Genomic DNA, 26,030 nt, shown 5'->3' on the forward strand with positions numbered 1-26,030 from the left:
TTAAAAATCTCAGATAAGCAAGCTTTTGTTCTATGTTTCCCGAAGTGAAATGTATTTCAAATTTGACGAAATTCTATCAGAATTGAGGAAATTTGGGAAAATATCGTAATTCTGCACCCTCTTGTAGCCCTCGTGTAAGCTTTGTATCAAAATTAGTACAGATTCTAAAACAAGCCCTTTTAAATATTTTTTAGTGTTATCTACACAGCTTTAACTGTGTTCTGATTTCGCATCAAAAGCAACCATACCTTGTCCTTTATAATAAACCTCCGTATGAGTTGCACCTTTCTTAAATTGTCCAACTCTATTGTGCATGTCCGCACGAAATATGGCGAAAAAGAGCCTTGGAGTCTAAGGGAAATGACAGGGAGATTCGGAGGAATTTAACGCTTCAGTCTGTTATCAGTTTTCAGTAATTAAACAGGATTTGATTTTGCACAGTGCAGAGAGGTTCTTAAGGCAAAACAATACAAAAAGATTTAAGGATGCATTCTTATGATCATTTTACCCCAAGTGGGTCTTCGTACTTAGGCATGTCGTAAAATTCAAACTGACAACAATTTACAAAGAAGTTTTTCAAGTTTTTATGATTTATATGTTTAACTCTATTTATTTTTAAATAAAAATTCTTTCTATGTTGTACTAATGACCAACACGTGTGCAAAATTACGATATTTACGACATAGGCCTAAGAAAGTCGACAAGTGAAATCAACATGATCGACGGGGGAAGAGTCAAGAAGACGGGATCGTTTCAAAGCGATAGAAATGCCGAATGGCACTCCATTGAAAGAGGCAACCGACAGAAATTTTAAAACATTTAAAAAATTGCCGACATCACAATTAGGCTTACAGGAACATTCTCGAAAGCGGTCTCCAAACATGCCAGCCAAGAGCACCGAACTGTGTTGACGACGTTCCAGTAGCAGTGGAAAAGCGAAAATGTAGGTTTACAATGCTTTCAAACTTATTGAAATAGCAATGTTTATGCTTTGTAGATACAAATTAAGGTTTCAAACTACATACACAGGAAAAATGTCCACGTGTGTTGAACATATGTTAAACATGTGTTTAACATATATTTTTTACACATGTAAAACACATAAAAGGAGCACACATGTATAGGGTGTTTATTTTTACACATGTTAAACATATATTTCACATGTGTTTAACATGTGTAAAAATAAACACACTGTATATTTATACATATGAAACATGTGTTAAACATGTGTTTTATATATGTTATACTTTATATGTGAATTATATGTGTATAATATTACTGTTGTACTTATTATCATTTTTATACTTTTTTCATGTCTGTCCAAATATGTGAATCATTTGAAAAGGGCAGCATATGTAAGTCATATGAAATAGTTACATGTGTTCTCTTTCAATATTTATCACAAGGAAAAACACATTCTTGTACACATTTAAATATCAGATATTTCTGCTTGAGATGAAAATCCATTACATTCCAATGATCTATCTTCATGGGTTAAATATTTGAAAATTAATATCTTAAAATGCTTCCACAACTTTTTTGATAAATTATTTTCATCAAGAGAAATAACTTATTTTTCAGTGTACTTTCTAAACAGGAAAGTATACAGACAAGTCAGTAGCATTTGTCGATACATATATTTTACATATTCTAAGTTGAGTACAATTATAAGATTTCCACAAAATGATTAAATAGTTAAACATGCATACCATGTACAAATGAATAACATAATTAGTCCATGTACTTTTTTATAATTTATATGATTTGACATGAAAGTGTCCAAAGCAAAATTGAAATAGCACATATAACATTTGTCATGTATTCTCTATTGTAAATTTATGAAAAATCAAGTTATTTGATATTACAGCATACAAATAAGAATGGGAATTAAATCTTTACAGGTCAAATGCAGACAAGATTGTGTACATTCTCCCAATTTCATAATTATACCCGCACTTTCGAAAGAAAGTTCGGGTATATTGTTGTTACTCATGTCCGTCCGTCCGTCCGTCCGTCCGTCCGTCTGTCACACTTTTCTTCCCTGAACTCCTCCTACATTTTTCACAGTAGCTTAATCATCCTTTGGGAGATGGTTGGGGGTGTCATGTAGATGTGCAGTAAGGTTTCGGAATTTTGATTTTGCCCCGGGGGATCAAATGGGGGTCGAAAAATGACGTTTTTTATACAAAAAGCCCCTTCTTCCCTGAACTCCTCCTACATTTTTCACAGTAGCTTAATCATCCTTTGGGAGATGGTTGGGGGTGTCATGTAGATGTGCAGTAAGGTTTCCGAATTTTGATTTTGCCCCGGGGGATCAAATGGGGGTCGAAAAATGACGTTTTTTATACAAAAAGCCCCTTCTTCCCTGAACTCCTTCTACATTTTACTCAGCAGCCTAATCATCTTTTGAGAGATGGTTGGTGGTGTCATGTAGATGTGCAGTAAGGTTTCGGAATTTTGATTTTGCCCCGGGGGATCAAATGGGGGTCGAAAAATGACGTTTTTTATACAAAAAGCCCCTTCTTCCCTGAACTCCTTCTACATTTTACTCAGCAGCCTAATCATCTTTTGAGAGATGGTTGGTGGTGTCATGTAGATGTGGAGTAAGGTTTCGGAATTTTGATTTTGCCCCGGGGGATCAAATGGGGGTCGAAAAATGACGTTTTTTATACAAAAAGCCCCTTCTTCCCTGAACTCCTTCTACATTTTACTCAGCAGCCTAATCATCTTTTGAGAGATGGTTGGTGGTGTCATGTAGATGTGCAGTAAGGTTTCGGAATTTTGATTTTGCCCCAGGGGATCAAATGGGGGTCGAAAAATGATGTTTTTTATACAAAAAGCCCCTTCTTCCCTGAACTCCTTCTATATTTTACTCAGCAGCCTAATCATCTTTTGAGAGATGGTTGGTGGTGTCATGTAGATGTGCAGTAAGGTTTCGGAATTTTGATTTTGCCCCAGGGGATCAAATGGGGGTCGAAAAATGACGTTTTTTATACAAAAAGCCCCTTCTTCTCTGAACTCCTTCTATATTTTACTCAGCAGCCTAATCATCTTTTGAGAGATGGTTGGTGGTGTCATGTAGATGTGCAGTAAGGTTTCGGAATTTTGATTTTGCCCCAGGGGATCAAATGGGGGTCGAAAAATGACGTTTTTTATACAAAAAGCCCCTTCTTCTCTGAACTCCTTCTATATTTTACTCAGCAGCCTAATCATCTTTTGAGAGATGGTTGGTGGTGTCATGTAGATGTGCAGTAAGGTTTCGGAATTTTGATTTTGCCCCGGGGGATCAAATGGGGGTCGAAAAATGACGTTTTTTTATACAAAAAGCCCCTTCTTCCCTGAACTCCTTCTACATTTTACTCAGCAGCCTTATCATATTTTAAGAGATGGTTGGTGGTGTCATGTAGATGTGCAGTAAGGTTTCGGAATTTTCATTTTGCCCGGGGGGTGGGGGGATGGGGATCAAATCGAGGTAGAATTTTTATATTTTTTTTTTTTTACATATTTTTGACATGTTTAATCACCCTGCTTTCAAGAACTTCCCTAATATCTTATGCTGCAATAGCTTTAAACCATGATCATTTAGAAAATGATTGGTTTGTTTTGTGTATGTGTAAAATGGTTTCAAAATTTGAATTTTCATATGGATGGCAAAAAGGGGCGGGAATAATATGGCACCTCCCTAACCCTGGTGGTCATGATTTGTACACCTCTTGAGAATATTTCCATATTACCATATTAATCATGCTCTTGGTGTTCCTGAAAAGAAGAACTTTAAAGATGTGTTTCCTTTTATTCCTAAATAAAACTTTGATCCCTAATTGTGGCCTGACCCTAGCCTGAGGTGATGATTTGAAAAACTAGAAATATGTCTATAGGACATGAATGTCCCGCCAGATGTGTATTACTAATGGTACATTAAACAAGAGGCCCATGGCCCACATCGCTCACCTGAGTACTGAAGCTAAGAAAAAGTAGAAATTGGTTTATAATTGAAAAGTTAAAATCCAAAAGTAATCCCATGATCAATCATGGATTTGCTTTTCTTCAAAGAATTTTCCATATATTTCTATGTAAAACTTTGGTCGGCCATTTTGGCCCCGCCCTACCCCCTGGGGTCATGATTTGTACAAATTTTTGAATCTACACTACCTGAGGATGCTTCCATATAAATTTGATGAATTATGGCTTTGTCATTCTTGAGAAGAAGATTTTTAAAGAATTTTCCTATATATTTCTATGTAAAACTTTGATCAGCCATTTTGGCCCTGCCCTACCCCCGGGGGTCATGATTTGAACAAACTTGAATCTACACTATCTGAGGATGTTACTCCATAAGTTTCATCTTTCCTGGCACAGTGGTTCTTGAGAAGAAGATTTTTAAAGAATTTTCCAATATATTTCTATATAAAACTTTAGTCGGCCATTTTGGCCCTGCCCTACCCCCGGGGGTCATGATTTGAACACATTTGAATATTCACTACCTGAGGATGTTAACCCATAAGTTTCATCTTTCCTGGCATAGTGGTTCTTGAGAAGAAGATTTTTAAAACATGCCACCAAATTTTCATTAATTCCCAATTATCTCCCCTTGAATGAGGGCATGGCCCTTCATTTGAAAAAACTTGAATCCCCTTCACCCAAGGATGCTTTGTGGCAAGTTTGGTTGAAATGGCCCAGTGGTTCTTGAGAAGAAGTCGAAAATGTGAAAAGTTTACAGACAGCTAGACAGACAGACGGACGCCGGACAAAATATGATCAGAAAAGCTCACTTGAGCCTTCAGCTCAGGTGAGCTAAAAACTAAAAACTAAAATTTGTATTTGTGTATAAAGTTTGAATAAAATATCTTAAACAGTTTTTTTTTTCAGAATTGAAACTAAAATATAAATAAATTGGATATAGATAATAAATTCTCATCAAATCATGTATAAGTGCATGTTAAACATAAAAATGTCTTAAATTATTTCTTAAAAACTAAGCAAAATACATATTAAAGAGGAGGGAGGTCAAGGTCACAGGAATGTGCAAGATGAAGTTTTTGATGCAGCTGAATAGCTCTCACTAATACATATTAGCTTATTATGTTTGATAAAAATATCTTTAATGATTTAATAAAAGTGAGCTTAACACTTTGTTTTAAGAAAAGAGAAGTCAAAGGAAAGGTTGTGGTCAAAATGTTGTTCTAGCTGAAAAGCTTACATCAGTGTGAATTTACTATTATCAAATGAATTTTGATAAAAATATAATTAATGGTTTATTTGAAACTTAGATAAACACATATTTTAAAAAGTGAGGTCAAGGTCAAAAGAAAATTCAAGGTCAAAATAAGTTAATGCAATAATAGCTCTCATCAGTATGTATTAGCATATGAAGTTTGATTAATATATCTTGAACTGTTTATTCAAAACTGATCTAGTCTAAGACAGTGAGGTCAAGATCACAGGAAATGTCAAGGTAAAAAAGAGTGAAGCATTGTAAAGCTTTAATTGCTTACATCAGTATGTATCATCATGTGAAGTTTCATTACACAACTTGAATCATTATGGTTTCTCTAAAATAAAGCTAAACACTAATTTTAAGAAAAGTTAAGTAAAGGTCAAAGGAAAGTAAAGGTAAACAAGATGTGTTTGTGAAACACTATGCGCCCGGCAGAAACAAAGTTCAAAAAATCTATTTTTAGCATATTGGTCACAGTCAAGGTCACAAGGTCACTGGCCGTGGTGTCATTTGAAAGAACTTAATCAGTGGAGTATGCATCCCAAATATGAAGTCCCTATCTACTATGGTTTAAAAGTTATGGCCAAAAGTGTAAAAAGCTATTTTTAGCATATAGGTCACAGTCAAGGTCATTGACCATGGTGTCATTTGAAAGAATTTATTCAGTGGAGTATGCATCCTAAATATGAAGTTCCTATCTCCTATGGTAAAAAAGTTATGGCAAAAAGTGTAAAAAGCTATTTTTAGCATCTAGGTCACGGTCAAGGTCACAAGGTCATTGACCATGGTGTCATCTGAAAGAACTTAATCAGTGGAGTATGCATCCCAAATATGAGGTTCCTATCTCCTATGGTTCGAAAGTTATGGCAAAAAGTGTAAAAAGCTTTTTTTAGCATGTAAGTCACAGTCAAGGTCACAAGATCATTGACCTTGTTGTCAACTGAAAGGGCTTTATTAGAGGAGTATGCATACCAAATATCAAGTCCCTATCTCCTATGGATAAAAAGTTATGACAAACAGTGGAAAAAGCTATTTTTAGCATATAGGTCACAGTCAAGGTCACAAGGTCATTGACCTTGATGTCATTTGAAAGGACTTTAATAGTGGAGTATGCATACCAAATATGAAGTCTCTATCTCTTATTGTTCAAAAGTTATGGCCAAAGTTAAAGTTGACAACAGACAAACAGACAAACAGATAAACAGACAAACAGACAGGACAAAAACAATATATGCCCGGGATCTATCGATCCGGGCGCATAAAAAATATTGCCACAGTTGGATAGTTTACATCAGTATATGCATCAGCATATGAACTTTGATAAAATATCTAGAAAGTAATTTCTTTGAGCTCGATGGAAAGACAGATGGAAGGGTGGAGGACGGACATGACAAAAACTAATACATGTATTCCTAATCATGGCGTAGCATAAAAAACTTGAATATACATTATATGAGGATGTTTCCATATCAAGATTATACATGCAAATTCAAAGAATTGTGGTCCTTTGCTTTCTGTGTTTAAGTGAATGGGATGCCATAATTTATGGCAGATTGTGTATCAAATATGCATCCCTATCATATGTCACTTTATGAAAATTAGGTCAAAGGGGGGAAATCATCGCATGCTCGAAATATTTTGTTGCAGGTAAAGTACATGTCAAATATGAAAGACCCATCTCTTTTCAATCAAAAGTTATATATATATAAATATATAATATAATATTTTTGAAAAGTAGGTTAAACTCCTACGTCAAGATCAGAAAGTCAAAAGTCATGAATTGATATATTTAGAAAAGTCTTTTCACATGTAATATACATGTATAATTTAAATGCCATATCTTTTCTCTTTCAAAATGATTAATTTAAAATGTTATTTTTTGGAAAGTAGGTAAAATTTTGAGGTCAAGGTCTCACTTGGGTTAAAAAATCATAGTACATTTAGAAAGTTTTGTGGTAATGTACATGTGAAATATAAAAGCCCTATCTCATATTATTCAAAAGTTATGATCAAGGTTAAATTTATTGTGACAGATGCACATACTGTCAAAGATGGCCAGACTGACAGACAAATAAGATTTATTATTACCTAACTTACTATCTAATTTATAATTAGGCATTTTGAACTGTTTCACGGTTTACTTTATGTTTTTGCGTGATCATGAAACAGTGAACTGTTGACCGGTCCACAGAATGAACTGTTGACTGGTTAAAGCGTCATTGTGATATTCAAGCGTTTTGATGATCACGACATCACTATTTACCTGCTCTATAATGAATTAAATTTAAACAAAACACACAAACAATAAATTTATTAAGTAATTACTTTAAAATAAAAATATTAATTTAGTCTTTATATTATGTATTCAGCTAATTAATAGACAAGTATGTGAATAAACAATTGTGAAAACTTTTTATTGATTGTTTGTGTGTTTTTATTCCAATTTAATTAGTTATATAGTAGGTTAGGTAATAAAACACTTATTCAATGACTACTCGGTGAAACAGTCAAACTGTTGTCCCTCAGTAGTACGTGGGGGAGACCTGGGAAACTGTTGCCCTTGGCCTTCGGCCTTGGGCAACAGTTTCCCAGGTCTCCCCCACCACCTCGGGACAACAGTTTGACTGTTTACCTCGTAGTCATTAAATAAGTGTATAATGTTCCCTCCCTTTCCCCCAAAACGGGGGACAATAATGCCCTTGCTGTTCTTGAGAAGAAGATTTATGATGGAAAAAATCCCCTGCATATTTCTTAACGCAAATCAATATTGTGTTTTTATGTCATTTAATTGTTTGTTTGTTGTTAAACATCCCTCTCAGGAATATTTCACTCAAATGGAGACACCCCCACTTGAAAAATAATGAGGACAAGTCGGATTTGAGGTCAACATTCATTTTAGGAGTTTTCAACCATTAAGACGTAAAGAGACAGGAACTCGATCCTTCCCTTCACCCCATCCCAGACCCCTGTTTATATTCATGACATGTATGCAAACTACTACTTGTTTTACATTTTTAAAAAAATATGTTAATAGCCTATATACAAATACTTTTTAAAATGTGGTCCATCTCTTTGAATGATTTTCATTCCTAATTCTAGGAGGATAGGTTGATGAATGAAATGTCAAGCAATCTTATCATTGATGCACTTTTATTTCATTTAATGCAGTCATATTGTGAACATTTCCAGTTAGAATCATTAGGAGAGTGGGGATGACCTCCAGGGGGTTCAAAACCTTTATACATTAAATTTACATAACATAATAACACAAAAAGCGCAAAATTATGTATTGTCAAATGGAAAAAGTTTCCTACTATTTAGGAGTCACATGATCATTTGCCATTACTGTTTACAGGGACTGGAAGTGTATCTTGAGATCCCCCCCCCCCGAATTTGCAGGACTATAATATAAAAAAGACTTTGGATGCCCTCCACCCTAGAAAACAGACACCACCATAACTTCTCCTTTTATTTGCTTCTCAGAAAATTCTGGTCTGGAAGTCCCCCCTTCCTCTCAGAAAAAAATTCTGTATTTTGTAACTGAATGTAACGTCGATAACGGGCGATAACTCTTTAGAATGTGAAATTCGTCTTATTGCAGCATCGGATGACCTTTGATCCTTTAAACTTTAACCTAACCAGTTGCATTTCAGACTATTTTACCCAAATCTATACCAAAACGTGTACTTACCGACTGCCATAGCTCCAACTTCATGAAATATAATCCAATTAAACACTAAATAATTCCAACTGACATACATGCAATGATGTGTACACAACACTAGGCCTAGTACTGCACGTGCAGTGCTATCTAAAAATGATAATGGTAAAACTAGTACTTAAGTTAGGTACGTGACGCAAGCCCAATGTGATGCAGGTCTTCAGATACATTTACAGTATAAGAACAAATTTAAAATTATTATTTACAAAAGATGTTTTATCTTAACTTTGCCATCTAGGCCTATTTCCAAAAACAGGAAAATAGGGTGTGTTTGCGCGTGTGTGTGTTGATGGGAGAAGGGTGGGGGTTGACTAAATTGATTGGGTATAAATGGTATATGGCAGCTTTCAAGGTGTTTCTGCCTAATCAAGTATAAAAAAAGTTTGTACATTTTGGAAAAAATCATCAAAAACGCTTTAAACTAATTTGAATAATATTTGTTGTTGATCTATATGAGAAAATAGATTTAAAAAGTTCCAATTATGGGCCAAACATTTACCCCCCCCCCTTGTTTCGAACCGAATTTACATCATTAATTGAATTCTGTTGTTTAATTTCAGACTGGTAATGAATTATGAATATGAAATACATGTACCTATAAGATCGAGGCCCATGGTGACGGGTCACATGTTCACTTGAGAATATTATGCTCAATTTGATGAATACATGGAGGCCCTATTTTGTAAATTATTAAATTATATTGACTTTTTCTTTGGTAAAGCCTAATTTTAGAGGAGTGTGCATTTAGAGGCAAACACCTTAGTGCGGGTATTACTGTCTCATGACAGCATCTAGTTATTTCATATATTTTCTTGTTCTTTTTCCTTCTGTATCTTTCAGTTTTCTTCAGTTGTCCTCCCTCTGATCTTCCATGAGCTTGACCATTTTGAACTCTCTTTGAACTGTACCCAAAATGCAAATCCACCATTTCTCCCTTTCCTGAACAATTTCTTTGTGGCACAGAATGGTCTCTACAAAAATTTCAAAAGTAAAAATAAAACAATTCTTAAATTACAAAATCAATTCTACAAGTAATATTAAAGTTCAGCAAACAAATGTATACCCAATTCACCAACAGAGATATAATAAGAGATAAAACTAATGTTATATATGCTATACTAGGTGTTTTGTGGAATCCTATGATGTAATTTGCAAGACAATTACACTGTTGGAAGATATGCTTCATAATAAAGTCATAAAAAGTATTTTTTTTTTGATTTTGACAATTAAATTTGGAATGTTGAAACAGTATCACTAATTCATATTGCCAAAAATTAAGAAGATTCTGACACAAATATTTTATTTTTGGACAAAAAGTACTACAGAGAAGTAGACAGGCACAAAAACAGACAGTGTGATTCCAGGATATCCCAAACGTTGTTGGGAAGAATATAACAAAGTTTATAACAGTGTGTAGTTACCTTAATTAAGCTTTTAAGCAAGTCTTGGATCTTGGGATTTATTCTTATGAGATGCTGACTGTATATTGAACCTGAAACAAATATTCATGCAGTAGATATCTTCTAAGCATAACTAAAACTTAATTAAACTACAAAACTACAACTACAAAAAGGAGAGAGTACGTGTTTGTAGGTTCTTAATAGTCTTAATTAATATCTTACATTTTACTAGAAACTATGTTCTCTAGTGTTGGAAAAAAATAATAAATGTCAGGTAATGAATACCGGTACATAATAGATGTAAATATCCAATGGATTAGCTAGCTGATGTACTTTCAACAATCAACACATATGCACATGTACTTGTACCTTGAAAGTTGGATGTCACTGTAATTATTAATTATTAACTGAAATTCAAAAATTCAATTACCAACCCACCCACCCCCCCCCCCCCCCCGAAGTCATTTACAGTACATGTACCAGTTTCATAGCTTTTAAAGCCAGCAAATTCTATTCATACTTTCCATATTTTAAAAGTGCACTGGATTAAAACTGTTTTATAATATAGAATAAAATTATTGTAGCATTGAGTTGGACTTATTATTTATGAAGTCGTGCAAACAATATGATGTAGAATTATAAAAGAACAAAAAGAAATTACAATGTATCAAGAAATATTTTGTCATGAAGGAGTCATTACAGATGTTTACTTTGATTTTTTATTGCAAGTAGTATTTATTTTTACCTTTAATATTGTGAAGATGCAATCTTCTGTCAAATCAGCTTTGGGATCAATCGCCAGTCTTATCAGCTTTTGGCTTTTTAGACGCAGCAATGTGACACTGAACTCAAGTTACTGCATGCATCTATAGGCCATAAAAACAAACACTTGTTATTAAGTTGATGAAAGAATCGACTTGACAGCCATCTCAACATACATAAACACCAACTGACAGTCACAATGGTTTCAAGGTTTCTACTTTCACTTTCATATCAGTACGTAACCACAAAAGGAAAACCAACTAGAGCCGAGCTCGTTGCAAAGGAACGAGTAGGTCTTCCGTCGGAGCTGCGGACAGGGAGAAATGACCTTGGGTCAAGGTCATTCCACGTTCTAATGTTAAAGCAATCTATTAAGGGTAAGGTGTCATCTTATTTATGTTTTACTATTAAAAAAGATAGTAAAGGAATGTTTGCGACCTTGACCTTGTTAAAATGACCTTACGTCACACCATGACACACGCTGGTGATAAGCAAAGCCATTTGTGTGCTACCGTATTGACGAATTCTTAAGCTATACTTTTTTCGATAGGCCTTGTCACAGCTAATACGTGTATACATGTGTAAATCTAGGTATGAAAGCGTTATCCTTTCTTTATCAAAAGTCATGGTCAATTTTAAGCAATGTTTAAAGCCGGTTAAACTTCAAGGTCAAAGTTCATTATATGCTAGTATTTGAAATGATTTTATCACAGGTTACATACATTTGATTTTTGTGTAATACGAAAACCCTATCTCTTCTCATTCAAAAGTTATGATCAAGATTAAAATTGTGAAAAGTAAGTCAAGCCTCAAGGTCACGTTGTCAAAATCAGCGTATCGGTATTTAAAAAAAATGTTGTTACAGGTAATACACAGTGGTAAAATAAAAGCCCTAATCCATCTCTTTTCTCTCAAAAGGTATGACTATGGTTAATGTTTTTGAAAAGTGGGTCAAACTTCAAGGTCAAAGGGTCAAAAATCATAATGAATTTTCAAAGGCGTTGACACAGGTATTACATGTACATGTTTATAAAATGAAAGCTTTCAATAGTTATGGTCAATTTAAAGCAATGTTATTTTTTAAGTAGGTCAAGATCAAGGTCACGGAGTTAAAAATCACAGTATATTTGAAAATCAGATGTCACAAATAATGCACATGTGAAATATGAAAGTCCTATTTCAACCCATTCAATAGTTATTATCAAGTTTAAAGTTCTCGTGACAGATGGACACTGTCAGACTGGTTGACAAATAAGGTTTAATGTGCCCAAATAAAAATAAATACACGTTATTTGAACATGATAAATTGAGAAATACGAAGAATAAAAAACTAGAAAATATTAGAAAAAAATTGCACTGAAGCTATATTCAATATCCGTGTTTTTCAACTGCTTGAATCTAAAAATATTATTTACCGTGTGTCTCTAACACATTCCTTAAACTTTTCTACAGTTAAACATTCCTTACAACCGTTTTTAATAGTCCTTCTGAGCCTGAACTTGAGATAATATGGATGGCACTGTAGTTCTCTGGTGATCCATCTCAATTTTTTTTAGAACAGCTAGCGAGCTACAGATCTGCAGCATGACAATTGTCATAAAGTTAATTTTACAAATTCATTTGAAATGTAACAGAATTGAATTTTATGAAAAGAATTATTTCTAATGCTTATTTTTAACATATGCTAAAATTATTTACCTATCAAGTTAAGTTAAGACAGTAAAAAGGAATTTGATACTCAGTATTTATCTAAGGAATTAGTGTCAATCCTCAACCTCAGAGCGTTCGACTTGTATGATAATTGCGTATGTGTGATGAAACTGCCGTGAACTATCCCGGACGTGAACATTAGATGTACTGGACATTCCATCATCAAGAAAATATAGTTTTACTCTGGACTATTCCGAGTTACCAAAACGTTTGTATGTCCATGTGTGAGCGTTTCAACCTGTCTTTGTTTTATGTGACTTGACTTGATTTATTTTTCAAAATACAAACTTTAACGTTTCATTGCTTGACTTTCGTTTTATAAATCACTTGTGTTACTGTCACCAATTATATTCTATTAACTTTGTTTAATTGTCGGAAATGCAATGCAAAATTCAGGAAATAAAATGCAGCTAAAACTGGTTACCCCCCCCCCCCCCCAAAAAAAAAAAAAAACTAGTACATGTAGTACATGTACACACTTCGATGCTCGATTGTACACTCTAGAAATTAAAAAGTTTATGAATAAAAAAGTTTAGTGAGGCGTACTCATCTCTGCCGACCTTTTCTTAAATTTATTTGACAACCTGCGAATTAAAAACAATATCGCGTATGATTTTTGGTTAATATTAAAATAGGTTATGGAGTAATCATGGATTTTAACACCAGCCCTGACCTGCCATTCTCGACTCTGAAGGAAAGCATTGTATCATTTCAGGGGGTTACGTATCGCAATGAGAGGGAATTTAATAATTTAATCTCTTTTAGTCCAATAAACACGAAAGACTTGGAATATTTGTATGAAATTACAGGAAGAAATTTTGCATTTGTTAGAAGAATTTCTAATTATTCTCTTTTTTTTCTCGTATTCTTAAATCTCATGTTGGGTGCTCTTCTGTGTAAAACAGCATGTAGTTTAGTTAATATCATGTACAGGCACATAAAATCGTGTCATTGTGATATTCTAGCTTTTTATTTGAGGAAATAAAAGAAATTTATGAGCATATCATTCGGAAAAATACAATGATAAGTTATGTAGCAAATTATGCAAAACTCAAAGTTACTTAATTTTATTTTCGATTTTCATGAGAATTGAAAACGTCATTTCCACTTACAATTTACTGTGTGCTTTTGTCATGTTTATTTGTAATTGCTAATTTAAACAACATCGCAATTTTTTCTGAAATAAATTAAGCAACAATTAGAATAACTTGATATAGGCCCGTATACATATAACGATTGCAATTACTTCAAAGTTGAGAGGGAGACGACGGCGCCTAAAAAATGTGTACCTTTCCAATAATATAGAATCATCCGTTCAAATTAAAAACAATTAAGTTGCAGTAGTGATATCCCCGATTCTTTAAATAACGAAACTATAATGGACTTCACAAGGGTAGAATTCAAACATTAATTTATGTACATGTGGCATTACAATCACTATCAAAATTGGCAGAGTTATCGATAGGTCATCCTGCTTCACCTTTCAGTGTAACCGATGGACTCGTCCAGAGAAATCATCTGTACCTGAGCAAAATCGCAGCGCCTCTTATTCATTCGTCAAAGAATAGAATCAGACATTTTATCTTTAAATACTCGTACATGTTCAAGAAAACCTTTATATTTGTGTCTAGAAATATTCTTACGATTTAAGCAAATAACAAATTCTTGATTTTAAACTGAGTAAATCGATGACTAGCATCGTTTTAGATAAACTCTGGGACTCGCGTAAAAATCAAAGAGCGGTATTGTTGACCTCCGGAATGTATATAGGTCAATGCATGCGCGATCGATAAACAGGTTGCACAACTGTAAACAAAGCAGTCAAGGTCCGACGAAAATTCACGATGCATGAATAAAATGACAGTGAATTATTTTAAGCTTGATTTTTTTTTTTATAAATAATGCAACATTGAGTATCAATCGAATGAGAGATGATAAGTATTTTTCCTATCTCCCGTCTTGTAATTCAAACTAAATACAAGGAGAAAGTTGTCTCTGAATAATCTGTATGACATCCAGCTAGAGAATACGTTAAAAACTTTATTTCAACAAAGTTTAACATTCAGTTTAGTTAAGTATATTATTCTTATTCAGTTTATTTCAGTTATACGTGTTATACGCGTACGCATAAAGAATTCTTCACTTGCCGTATAAAATTAATCAGTTACCTGTACATAAAGTTTGCTGCTCATTCAATAACACAAGATTCAAACAAAATAACGTTTTCATGAGATCAATAAGATGTTAAAGACCCATTTCAAATCGATAACCATATCGAAATATTTACCGTTTTTGAGTTATAATGCAAAAACTTTCATGCTCCCTTGACCCCTAATTTGAGGGGCCAGCCCCTTTTTAATGATGTCAGATGATAGATCTTAAAATTATGCACAATATTTGTGAAATATGTCTTAACAAATTATTTTTAGTTTAAAAGATACACAAGGAAATATATGTAAAATTTGGCGCTTTTAGGCATTCTCATTTTTGACCCCTATCTAGCACCGTTTGGAGCGCAGAAATCGAAAAAGAAAAACCGATGTGCACAACTTCAATTCTTCTAGTATTTAAATGCAGTAGACATTCTGCTCCAGCTTTTGTCGTTTCTGAGCCTTTGTCTGGAAACGAACAGTACCAAATTTTCACTTAAAGGGAAATAAATCGAAAGTGGAAGGGAATTTTTGAAATGTATGAAAACATTTTAATTGAGTTTTGTAACGTCCAAAAACTCTGAAAATTTGAGCGAAATCCGTTAAGAAATGAGCGAGTTACGAGGTCTCAAAGTTGGCGTCTAGGAAAAAAAAACAAACAAAAAAAAAGAATAATAGGGAATAATCTTAACCATCAGAATCAGTAGAAGGTCTTCCGTCTGAGCGGAAGACCTTAATAATGCCTTTAAAAAATAGCCTAACATGTAATGTTTACGTTCATTCATTTCAGAAACAAATTTATCCAAAATTACTTACCTGTATACAAATTATAAAAAATAGTAATGCCTTTAACCTAACATGTAACCGCTTACATTCACGGGCATTGGATGTTAATATTTATAAATAATATAGTATGTGTATGTATAAAAAAAGAAGGGTCTTTTTTATACATACACATACTATATATTTACATTAACTTCCAGTGCCCGTGCTTACATTCTGTCAGAAACATTTTTCACCAAAATTACTTTCAGATCACTATCGTTAGGTTTACGAAATGCATGACAACATGGACAAGTCACAATGATAAGAGTATTACATGTATGTAGAAAGTTCATACGCACCTGTAACTATAATCATAATGAAATGATATTTAAACAATATGAATTAAAAGTCTTTTAAAATTGTTCGGAGAACACTTACCTTTCTATATACACCCAGCACGTCTGCTGCAGCAGTGACGTCAAAAATGACGTACATTTTCATCCGATAAAAGACAAAACCGGCCCGGAGACAAATACGGAATTATTTTAATTTTAATCAAGAAGTAAGCCAAGCCCAAAAGATTTAAAATGAAAAGAAAATGAATTCATTCTTTATCAATTTTGTCTGATAAATGCATAATTACAGAAAAAAAAATTGTGAAAGTTTTTTTTAGAAGGGAAGGGGGGGATAAACAAAGTAAAACTTTACATGAGTAAAATTTTACTAACATTTACAAATTCTTTTGAATTAATGTACACACACATATGAGATAAAACTTAACATGTGTATAACATGTGTTTATGAATACACATATATTTTATATAAATTAAACATGTATAATTCATCTGTATTTTCGCACACATATATATTACATATATATAATACGTGTTATACATGTGTGGTGAAAAACATGTGTTTAACATATATATTATCTCACAGGTGTATAACATGTGTAAATTATATATGTTTTACATATAAATGAAACACATATTTTACATGTGTTTATTTACACACATGTATTACATGTATAAAACATGTGTTGAACACATGTGAAACCAAACATATGTTTAACACATGTGGACATTTTTCCTGTGTAGTATACTGTCACATCGCAAACTCAAACATAGCATAAACATGTTACATGTACGTAACGTACATTAGGCCTAAGGTCTCCAGAGGCGTGCAGACGACAACATTCGTATTATCTTTTTTATTGCAACTTTAGCTCTTAGTATATGATAAATGACCTTTGATATTGTAAATGCAGATTCTTTGTCCAAAATTTATAGACATACCGTACGAAAATAATAAGATAACATCTATAATTTTTAGCTGTTTGCATTCGGTAAGAAACTAGGTCGCTTCATTCTATGGCGGCGTATGCGGGTTAAAAAAAATAGAATATTTCTGAAACATCATGAACATGAAATTATTTGAGTCTAAACTACAGGCCTGGGTTCATAAAAAAAAGTCAAATAGACAAAATATTGATTTAACATTTTTTTGGAGCAATGATATTACCAGTAAATTATAATCTACTTTTTTCTAAAATAATTTTTTACAGGTAAGTCTTGTTTTCACAAGAACCACTAATGAAGGCTTTTAGAAGAGAGCAGGGTTAAAGAACCACTAAAATCAGATGGAGAAAACCATGAAAATCAGATTGAGAAAGTGAGACTGGATTTGACTAATCCCTGTGAGGCCACCATCCAACACCACAAACCAGGACCCAATCCGGAACCCACAGGGCAAGAGAAAGACAGGACATCAAACAGATTATTATGAAGTTTTATGTGTTAATTGATTACTTTTTGTTCTTAAAAATCTTTTCTTAACAAAATTGCAATTATTACCAGAAATTATCACACTAATTTTGAATATTTGGTGAATAAAACACATACTTTGATGCCTAAATGCCTTGATTTATTTTCATTAAATGCTGAAAAAGAAACAGGGGGTGAGGATATAAAAAATATCAAAACTTTCTTATATGTGCACTAACCCCAACTTTTCTTGCTATGAAAAGGATCCATAATGCCAAAAGAAATTGTACAACAATTTTCTTAAAAAGTTTAATTGTAGAAATATGTTTTTCTTTGGTTTTTCGAGCAATTTTAAAGGGAAAAATGTGCCTAATTTTGACTTAAGTGAACAACATTTTTGGGTACAAGTTATCTATACTGGTATTTATTTGCTCATATTTTGCTTAAAAAATCAACTTTGCAATACTTTCAAGTAAATTTCAGCTGAATTAAGTTTTAATTCACTGTATTTACAAGTTTTATGAGGTATTTTATGGTCTATTAGCATTTTTAATGAAATTTCCCTTGCTCTATTTTGGCCTATGTTTAAAGGGTTGAATCTCTCTTAGATGAACACTAACATACACTTTTCTTGTCTTTAAATTATTCCTTGGGTATTACATTGTCAGAAAAATATAAGCATTTAGAAAGTTTAATGCACGTTTTTTTCCGCGTATCATAAGAATACATCCTTAAAAGCACACACAAAATAATCCCCAAAAGGTCCTACTCTTTTAAACCTGAAGAAATCAAATTTCTTTCCAACACTGGAAAAGCTACAAAAATTCTTTTATTAAGCACTCTTTGATTTAACAATACATTTTTGATATGAGAAGGGGAACTGAACACCGTTATACAAGTGTTGAATATATACGATTGAGGCCTTGTAACTCAACTACTTAGAGATATGTCAAAATCGATAAATATAACAAAGGTGCTGAAACACCAAATTAAATTAAAATACACGAAACTCATTCCTTGACATATGCAACCCTTGGTATCCCTCAAAAATGCCCCTTACATCTACCAGCCTATACACTGCATAGAGACGAATGCCCAGAAGGATATTATTAACATGCTGTCCCCTTTTACATTTAAGTCGTTACTAACGAAAAACATCCTGGAATGGAGGATCGATGATGTATATATAGTCCTAGTTTCAACAAAAGCAATTATCTATTAAATTGAAACATAAAGATAACGAACAGTATTCAATATCAAATTTAAAAGTCCATAAAACAATACAAAATAGGAGCAGAGCAAGCAAGGACCTCAAAAACTTCAGATGTGGGATCAGGTACCATGGAGGAGTGAGCATCCCATGCCGACTGGTCATACCAAGTCATGATCGGGAAATAACGGATAGTCAGTCGTCAATTCATTGTTTAAATAATGGATTAACGATTAGTATGAAAAAAGCATTTGACTCAAGGATAAATTGTATTTGCTGACAACATTGTTTCGACCATAGAACTTACGAAATCATGACTTTAAACGAGACTGCTGATATTCTTGTTTCATTGACCTGTTTGTCAATAATTTACCTCGTTTTAGAAATTGTTTGTACATGGAGCATGCTCTTGCGTATGGAATCAACTGAGATATATAAACTCTGTAAGCAGGTGATGCAGGTGCATAGATGCATAAGTATAGGAAAGTTGACGACTGTAAGGTTAAAAGTCACCACGTTTATCATAGAGCTTGTTTCTTAGATGTCAAGTAACGTCCTTTTCAATTACAATATCCAAATATGAAAGATATATGTCATACTTTGTGGTATCTTTTATCTCAAGCTCACCGGTATATCGTATTGACATAAGAATTGAAATACATGCAACCATGTTAAATTGACAATACATCGTGAATACTAGTATATCTAAATGTCAAGGTAAAGGTCACAGCAAGTGGTTTCTATTTTTCAGGTTTAAGATTTTGGGCAAATTCTGCTTCATATGAAGGCAAAAATAGACCTACCTATAACTGGGCGCAATTGGTACCCATGTGTATTAAAATAATTATTTTGTAAGTCTGGTCTCTAAAGACCACGTAGACATTGTCAAAAAATTGAAAATGACCAGTTAAAAGGTAAGTAAATTTAAGAGTACCATTTTTATTGAAAAGCACTGTCAATGATATCAAAAATCCTGGACTTTAATTTATCATGGGGAATGATTGTATAAAGTTGAAAAGTCTTTAAAAAGTTTTTGTGTAATTGATTTTGGTCAAATAATGCAAATTACCTAGTTTTTCTTCTTATGCATGTAAAAATGTCCTTTAAAAATCATATACAGTATACTTAAAGGTGCATGAACACAGATCTGGATTAACGTTTTAAAATTTTTCATTAATACACAACAAGATTGCCACTTTTTCTAAGTATTTAGAATAAAAGTAAACTTTGTGAGAATGCAAGGATGTGTCAATCAAACCCATCCAAATATTTGAAGTATCAATAACTTTAAGTTGAAAAGTTTTAAATATATTTTTGTGTGAAATGCTATTAAAAATATATAATTCGTAATATTATACTGAAAATCTGTGTCCATGCACCTTTAAAATGTTGTTGTTTAATTCAATAACATAAATTTTTCTAATTTAAAATACTGTTTTTTGTCCCTTTTTAAATAGTACTATTAACGACCGTGGAAGGATTCTTCTTCAATGAATTGTACGCTATCGAATATATATATATATATATTTTCCTGTTTATATCATTTAGTCTAAAAATAATTAAAGTGGATTGAAATGAATTTTCTGAATTACACAAAACGTGTAAACCATTTTCAGGTACTATCTCATGATGTTTTTAGATTTTGAATTCGATACAAAATTAAAAATATACAGTGGACCCTCAGATATCCGGACGCCAGATATCCGGATGCTTCAGTTTCCGGACGATTATTCATGGGAACAGAATTTTTTAACGTTATTTTGTCTTGATTAACTGGTAATTCAGATATCCGGACACTTCACATATCCGGACAATTTGACTGGGAACCAAAGAGTCCGGATAAATGAGGCTCCACTGTATATGTAAATTTTAATTAAAAATGATAGACCCTTCGTTTTGGATAAAATAATGAGGCAAAAAATAATCATTCATTACATACTCGTGTCGGGAACAAGATTCGCGATCTTGATAGCTTATTACACCATCCCACATTCGGAGAAAGGAATGATTCTTTTTATAAAATTGCAAAATTGTATCATCTATAGCACGTAAATAGCTTGAAATATGAATTTAGATTTCCAAATTAATTTAAATCTTATGTGGACGCCTACTGAAAATAGTAAAACTATAAATATTCTCAATTACATATAATTCTCTTTTCCTTTTAGAGAAACACATTATTTGCATTTTATTTTTTGGTAAGTAAGAGCACTACTACTATTTCAATTTGTTTAATGTCCTTGAAGAGTTTTTTAAATATTATTTTGAGATTATGTGTTGGTGCAGGGATGCAAATTAGACTTTTACCTTTGTAAAAATGTATTTGTGTCATACAGAACAAATAGGGAAATGGTAAATAACGATCTGAAATGTTTTAATACATGTCATTGATATTCATTTAGTCTAATTTAAAACCCAGTAGTAGACTTAATGTTCAACCAAGGGCAGATAAATGTAAATTCTCTGTATTTGGAAAACACTAAGGACAAGAAAAAAGGAACTTTGTTTACTGTTTTACAGTCTAGAATTTTAATTTGTTGCCAAACTGGCAGACTTCTGTAGTAAATATACAAAAGTGAAATAAGGTTAAGTAATAGAGGCAACCGAAAAAGACCCAAAATCACAGCTCTAAGTGCAGTCATCCGTTACAACATTGGTATTATATTTCTGAGATGATAGGACTCTGAATCTTATTGAATTTTAGGGTGTCTTCAGCTTGTTTCATTTTGAATAAAAGTATCAAAGTGAATATAATTAGCTATTAAGAAGAATTATAGTTACATGTAACTATAGTAATCTTAAGTTATCCCTGCGAAACTATTCATAATGAATACATGTGTACATCTAATATTGTTCGGTATATCCAGCTTTAGATATCAACCTGAATTAAAAAATATCCTTTGATTCGCTCACACTAGATCGCTACCTGGTATAGCAATCTATGTGAGAGAATCAAAGGATGAAACATATGGTGAAACGAACAGTATTAAGGATTTGATTTTAATCAAATTGCTTTGGATAATATCTTTTGCAATTGTTTATACAAGTATTAACTACCTATGTGGTTAACATATGTCATACCTCGTACTCTGCTTTGAAACCCGAACCATTATCCTCGCACATCTCTTCTATGGTCTTCCAAAGGTCGGCTACAGAAATTTTCTGGTTTTTGTTAATTGTTTTTGCTTCTTCTTGTAAGTTAGCCGTCTCATTTGTGTACGAATGAATGTCTTTACTTTCTGTTTTCATTAAAATTATTATATATTTAGTTTGCATGATGACAACTCCAATTAAAAACAACTTCATTTATTCTAAAATAATTTTTTTACATGATCATACATGAAATATATGTTTTAGTATTGTATGGGATTTTTAAGAATATTCAATACTCGCATTTTAATAACTAAGACCTACAATCATTTTCTAATTTTCATTCATGCAGTAGTACATGTTAGTTTCAGAGTAGGCAAAAACTAAAATGATTAATTTTTCAGGCTATTCCAAGGTTTTTATGCCCCTGGATCGAAAGAATCCCGGGGGTATATTGTTTTTGTCCTGTCTGTCTGTTTGTCTGTCTGTCTGTTGCCAACTTTAATCTAGCCCATTACTTTAGCGCTATAAAGGGTAAGGCTTCAATATTTTGACATGAGTGGTCATTATGACAAGACCTTTCCATTGGTACAGAATTTTTTTTATCATGTGACCTCGACTGTGACTTTTGACCTACATTTGAAGCCCTTAAACATCTTAAAAGTGTATACCAGTTCAGTCTACGTCCTACTCCAGACTTGTGTTACCATCGGGGGCATAGTGTTTCACAAAGACATCTTATTTATGTTTAGCATTCGCGTGCACCTTTGTTTTCGACATTCCCTATCAGAAAAAAAATCCTAAACAAAATCAAAATCCTAAAATTGATTATTCTGTCAAATTTTCCTTAATTTTTCTAAACACTGATCTACAGTATATCATATAAAGTAGATTTTAACAATTTGAAACTTTTATTTTGCTAAAGAATAGATCTTTCTACCAACAAAATTGATATGTGAAATGAAATCCATTGAATAACGCATGTTCGATTTGTTACTCTAAAGTCTGTGTTTTATTTTACTGGTGATGTCCTTTTTGCGAGTGGATAGGCAGGTTTAAGACAGATGTATGGCAACTGGACATTGAAAAAAAATTGGAATGGTCTTACCTTTTGACTCAGTCGGCAAATGTTCAGGGTCACGTTTTAATTCCCCACGTCGATATTTTCTGCAGAAAGTAAAGTAATTAAATACATACTGTAATATGTACGAAGTATTAAGACCACAGCCTGGCTTTTCAAAAGAATTCTTAAATACGTAGCGAAGAATTGTATAAGTGTTTCAAAGATCAATGAATAATTGATATAATTAATTCTAAAATACTCACCGTTTCCATATTATCACATATATGACTATCAGTATGATCAGCACAAGAAAGCAAGCAACAATCACGATGGTGACAGGCAGTGTAATTTCATGTTGTGATTGGGGTTTTGCTGATTCTGCAATTTTGCATAGCTAGGAGCAACCACTTTATCATTCAAAATATCAGTATTTTTCCTTTTAGAATATTTTATAGTACTTTTATGAGTATTTAAGAATTAAATTCCCGTTTGCGTGAATATTGCAGGATAACCTTAGAGGTCGAAAAATGTTGTTTGAAATAAAAAAAAATCCGAAAGGTTAGCATATGCTTTTATTTTTGAACATTTCAAAATCGAGGAGGTTATCTTGCACCATTAACGACAAGAACTTTAATTTTATTCTACTTACCGCTCTAAAACCTTTAAATGAAATGACGCAGGTCAACATGTCGAGATTGGACTGTTCCTCTTTACACGAGAGGGTCCATTCATTTAAGGAATGTTTTTAAGTTTTGTGTGAGTTATTGGTGTGTGATAGCGCGCTTCATGAAAAATATGCCTACATGCAAGTCTGTGTGATTCACACACGAATATTTAACACTAAACTTAAAATCATCCCTAATATTTTACATGTTTGAAAAAACCAATAATGTACTCAATATTTAAATTTCTCGTTGCCCTATATTGTTGCATTTTCACTAACGTAGACGTAGCCTCATTGTGACGTCACGTTAACGCAAGTTTCTCCGTGTATATTTTTACGCGTGAGTATACATGAAAATGGTATTCAAATCATTTTCACAGTTGGCTTTCTAGAAAAACACAGCTAATGTAAATATCTACTTACGTATCAATTTCAATAGGATGCAGTCGATTTGATAATTTTGTTGGATTAAAATAACATTTAATTAATATTTATGAATTTATTTCCTTCTTATATTGATTAATTTTATGAATGAAACATACAAAATCATTTGTCTTTTTTACTGAATTATCAACATGTCAATGAAGAATAAATATTATGGGGATGTGAGCGTAATAGCCCATTTAATTGGTTAAGGATGACAGCTGTTTAAATACACACATGAAATGAAAAACTTTTTTCATATTTCAAGGAAAATTCCCTAAAGGCTATAAATGTTTTTCCTTCTTTATTTTAGATCCAATTTTTGACACTAAAGGCAGAAAATAAATGAAAAAACAAGCTTAGCTTACTCAGAGAATGTCTGTCCTTATGTATGTCCTTCAGGAAGAAAAAAAGAAACCTATACGCGGATCTAGAGATGGGGCTAGGGAGGACTTTCAGAAGGGCGGGAGGGGCCAAATGAAATAATACATGTAATATTAAATGTCATTACAAAAGCTCAAAATTTTATTGAGGTATCGCCCAGAATTGAAATCTTTGCACACAGATTTAGAATGTAGAATGTATGATTTTAGGACTATGTCCTTTGACATAAAAAATAAGGGGGTCTTCCTTAGGAAGTTGAGGTATAACATTTTACTGCAAAAGCTCTATCCTTTTCGAGATATCGAGCAGAAACGAAAATATAACAGACAGACAGCTAGACACGGTAGGGACTGAAAGACAGATCGAAATTAATATCACCCCTTTCAGTGAAAGGGGAACAACAGATTAAAAGAAAAACGACACCCTTATAAACCCATCACCCCCTTATCCCCAGAAAAATTCTTTTAACGTGTTCAAAACTGCATCATTTGAATTTAGTTTCTTTACTGAATCTTCTTCGTCATCACATTTTTATTTTAATGGAAATGAATACAATTTTATTCCAAATCAACAATTTAATACAACCCAAATACCAAAGTTTTAATTTTTTGTTTATAAAGCTAACATAAACTGAGCAGACAAGCCATTTAACAATACTATCAAACGAACTTTTACATCAAAATCGAAAGGTGCTCTCTGCAATGAAAGATAGCTAATCCTGTCAGTTAAAACCCAAATGAAATTCACTGATCCCTATCGTAATGACCAACTAGATTTGGTGCATATAGTTAAGGGCCCCGTCTCTTCATATAAAACTTTTTAGTGAAAAAAAATTGCTTATACGTTCGGTTTACATTTAACATTAATTAGTGGTTTGTTTTTAAGTACCGATCTGTTGCATACTTCTCATAAGGAGAAACAAGCCCGTTTGATATCGAACGACATTTTTTGGTGTTTAACGGCCACAAGTGGATTTAGGACGACTGGCATCGTGAGGATGAAGAATTAATGGCATACTAACCAGCAAAAATGAAATCAATATTTATTTTAAGTAGTAGGAATTATGAGAATTAAATAGATTCAAATAGTTTTGTGATTAAAATTAAAATAAGTATAAAGGTTTTACAATCCATACTCATTTTATGACAGGTTACACCCTCGTAGTTGCTATTACAACCATTTGGACATTCTCCATTGGTATTGTTGCACACTTCATTGTTGTTGCATTGATCACTGCAGTTTTGAAGACAATTTTCTCCAAATGTGCCATTTGAACATTCTGCATAATATAAATAATACAGCACGTAATTTTAAATGAAAATGAAGATTCTAGATAATATATATAAATAAATGAATACATTCCTCCTTTTTCGAAATCAGTAAGAGAAATTTTTATAAGAAATTTTACCTGTCAAACAGTCTGATCCTTTCCATCCTTGTTTACATATACATTTCCCATAGACATGATCACACCTGGCATCTTTACAATTTCTGGAGCAAATATACGAACAATTTTGTCCATACCGACCAGGACCACAAGCTAATCAATTAAAAAAAGAACAACAGAATTTTATGATAAAAAATTAATACGAGTCTTAGAATAAAGTTTATCAAATTAAGAACACTTTATTCTATATATAGTATGTATTATTATTATAACATAATCATCATTTTATTATTATTCTATGAACGATGAGCTTAAAGAAC

General features: G+C 32.7%; 1 protein-coding gene and 1 long non-coding RNA gene across 5 annotated transcripts in view; both read right to left on the minus strand.

Annotated features, from left to right (window-relative positions):
• The window catches only part of LOC134236469 (receptor-type tyrosine-protein phosphatase T-like), a 51,836-nt gene that overhangs the window by 13,001 nt on the left and 12,805 nt on the right, over window positions 1–26,030 (minus strand). For 2 of the 4 annotated variants that reach the window (XM_062718651.1, XM_062718652.1), the window contains 4 exons: window positions 25,732–25,863; window positions 25,459–25,602; window positions 22,898–23,230; window positions 21,781–21,938 (listed from right to left, as the gene is read on the minus strand). In XM_062718651.1, the coding sequence (XP_062574635.1) occupies window positions 21,781–21,822 (42 nt within the window). In that variant the 5' untranslated portion in view covers window positions 21,823–21,938; window positions 22,898–23,230; window positions 25,459–25,602; window positions 25,732–25,863. Of the gene's footprint in view, window positions 1–21,780; window positions 22,000–22,897; window positions 23,231–25,458; window positions 25,603–25,731; window positions 25,864–26,030 lie in introns of those variants that run through there. The other 2 variants (XM_062718650.1, XM_062718653.1) reach the window with 2 other exon arrangements.
• LOC134236470 (uncharacterized) lies at window positions 9,743–11,340 on the minus strand. Its single transcript, XR_009985613.1, has 3 exons — window positions 11,085–11,340; window positions 10,361–10,431; window positions 9,743–9,910 (listed from the first exon to the last, which is right to left on the minus strand). It is a non-coding gene; the product is annotated as an uncharacterized LOC134236470 (long non-coding RNA).

This window comes from Saccostrea cucullata, unplaced genomic scaffold, assembly GCF_032062105.1.
Source record: "Saccostrea cucullata isolate Sc308-1 unplaced genomic scaffold, CSIRO_AGI_Scuc_v1 ctg3344, whole genome shotgun sequence".
Classification (NCBI taxonomy): Eukaryota; Metazoa; Mollusca; class Bivalvia; order Ostreida; family Ostreidae; genus Saccostrea; species Saccostrea cuccullata.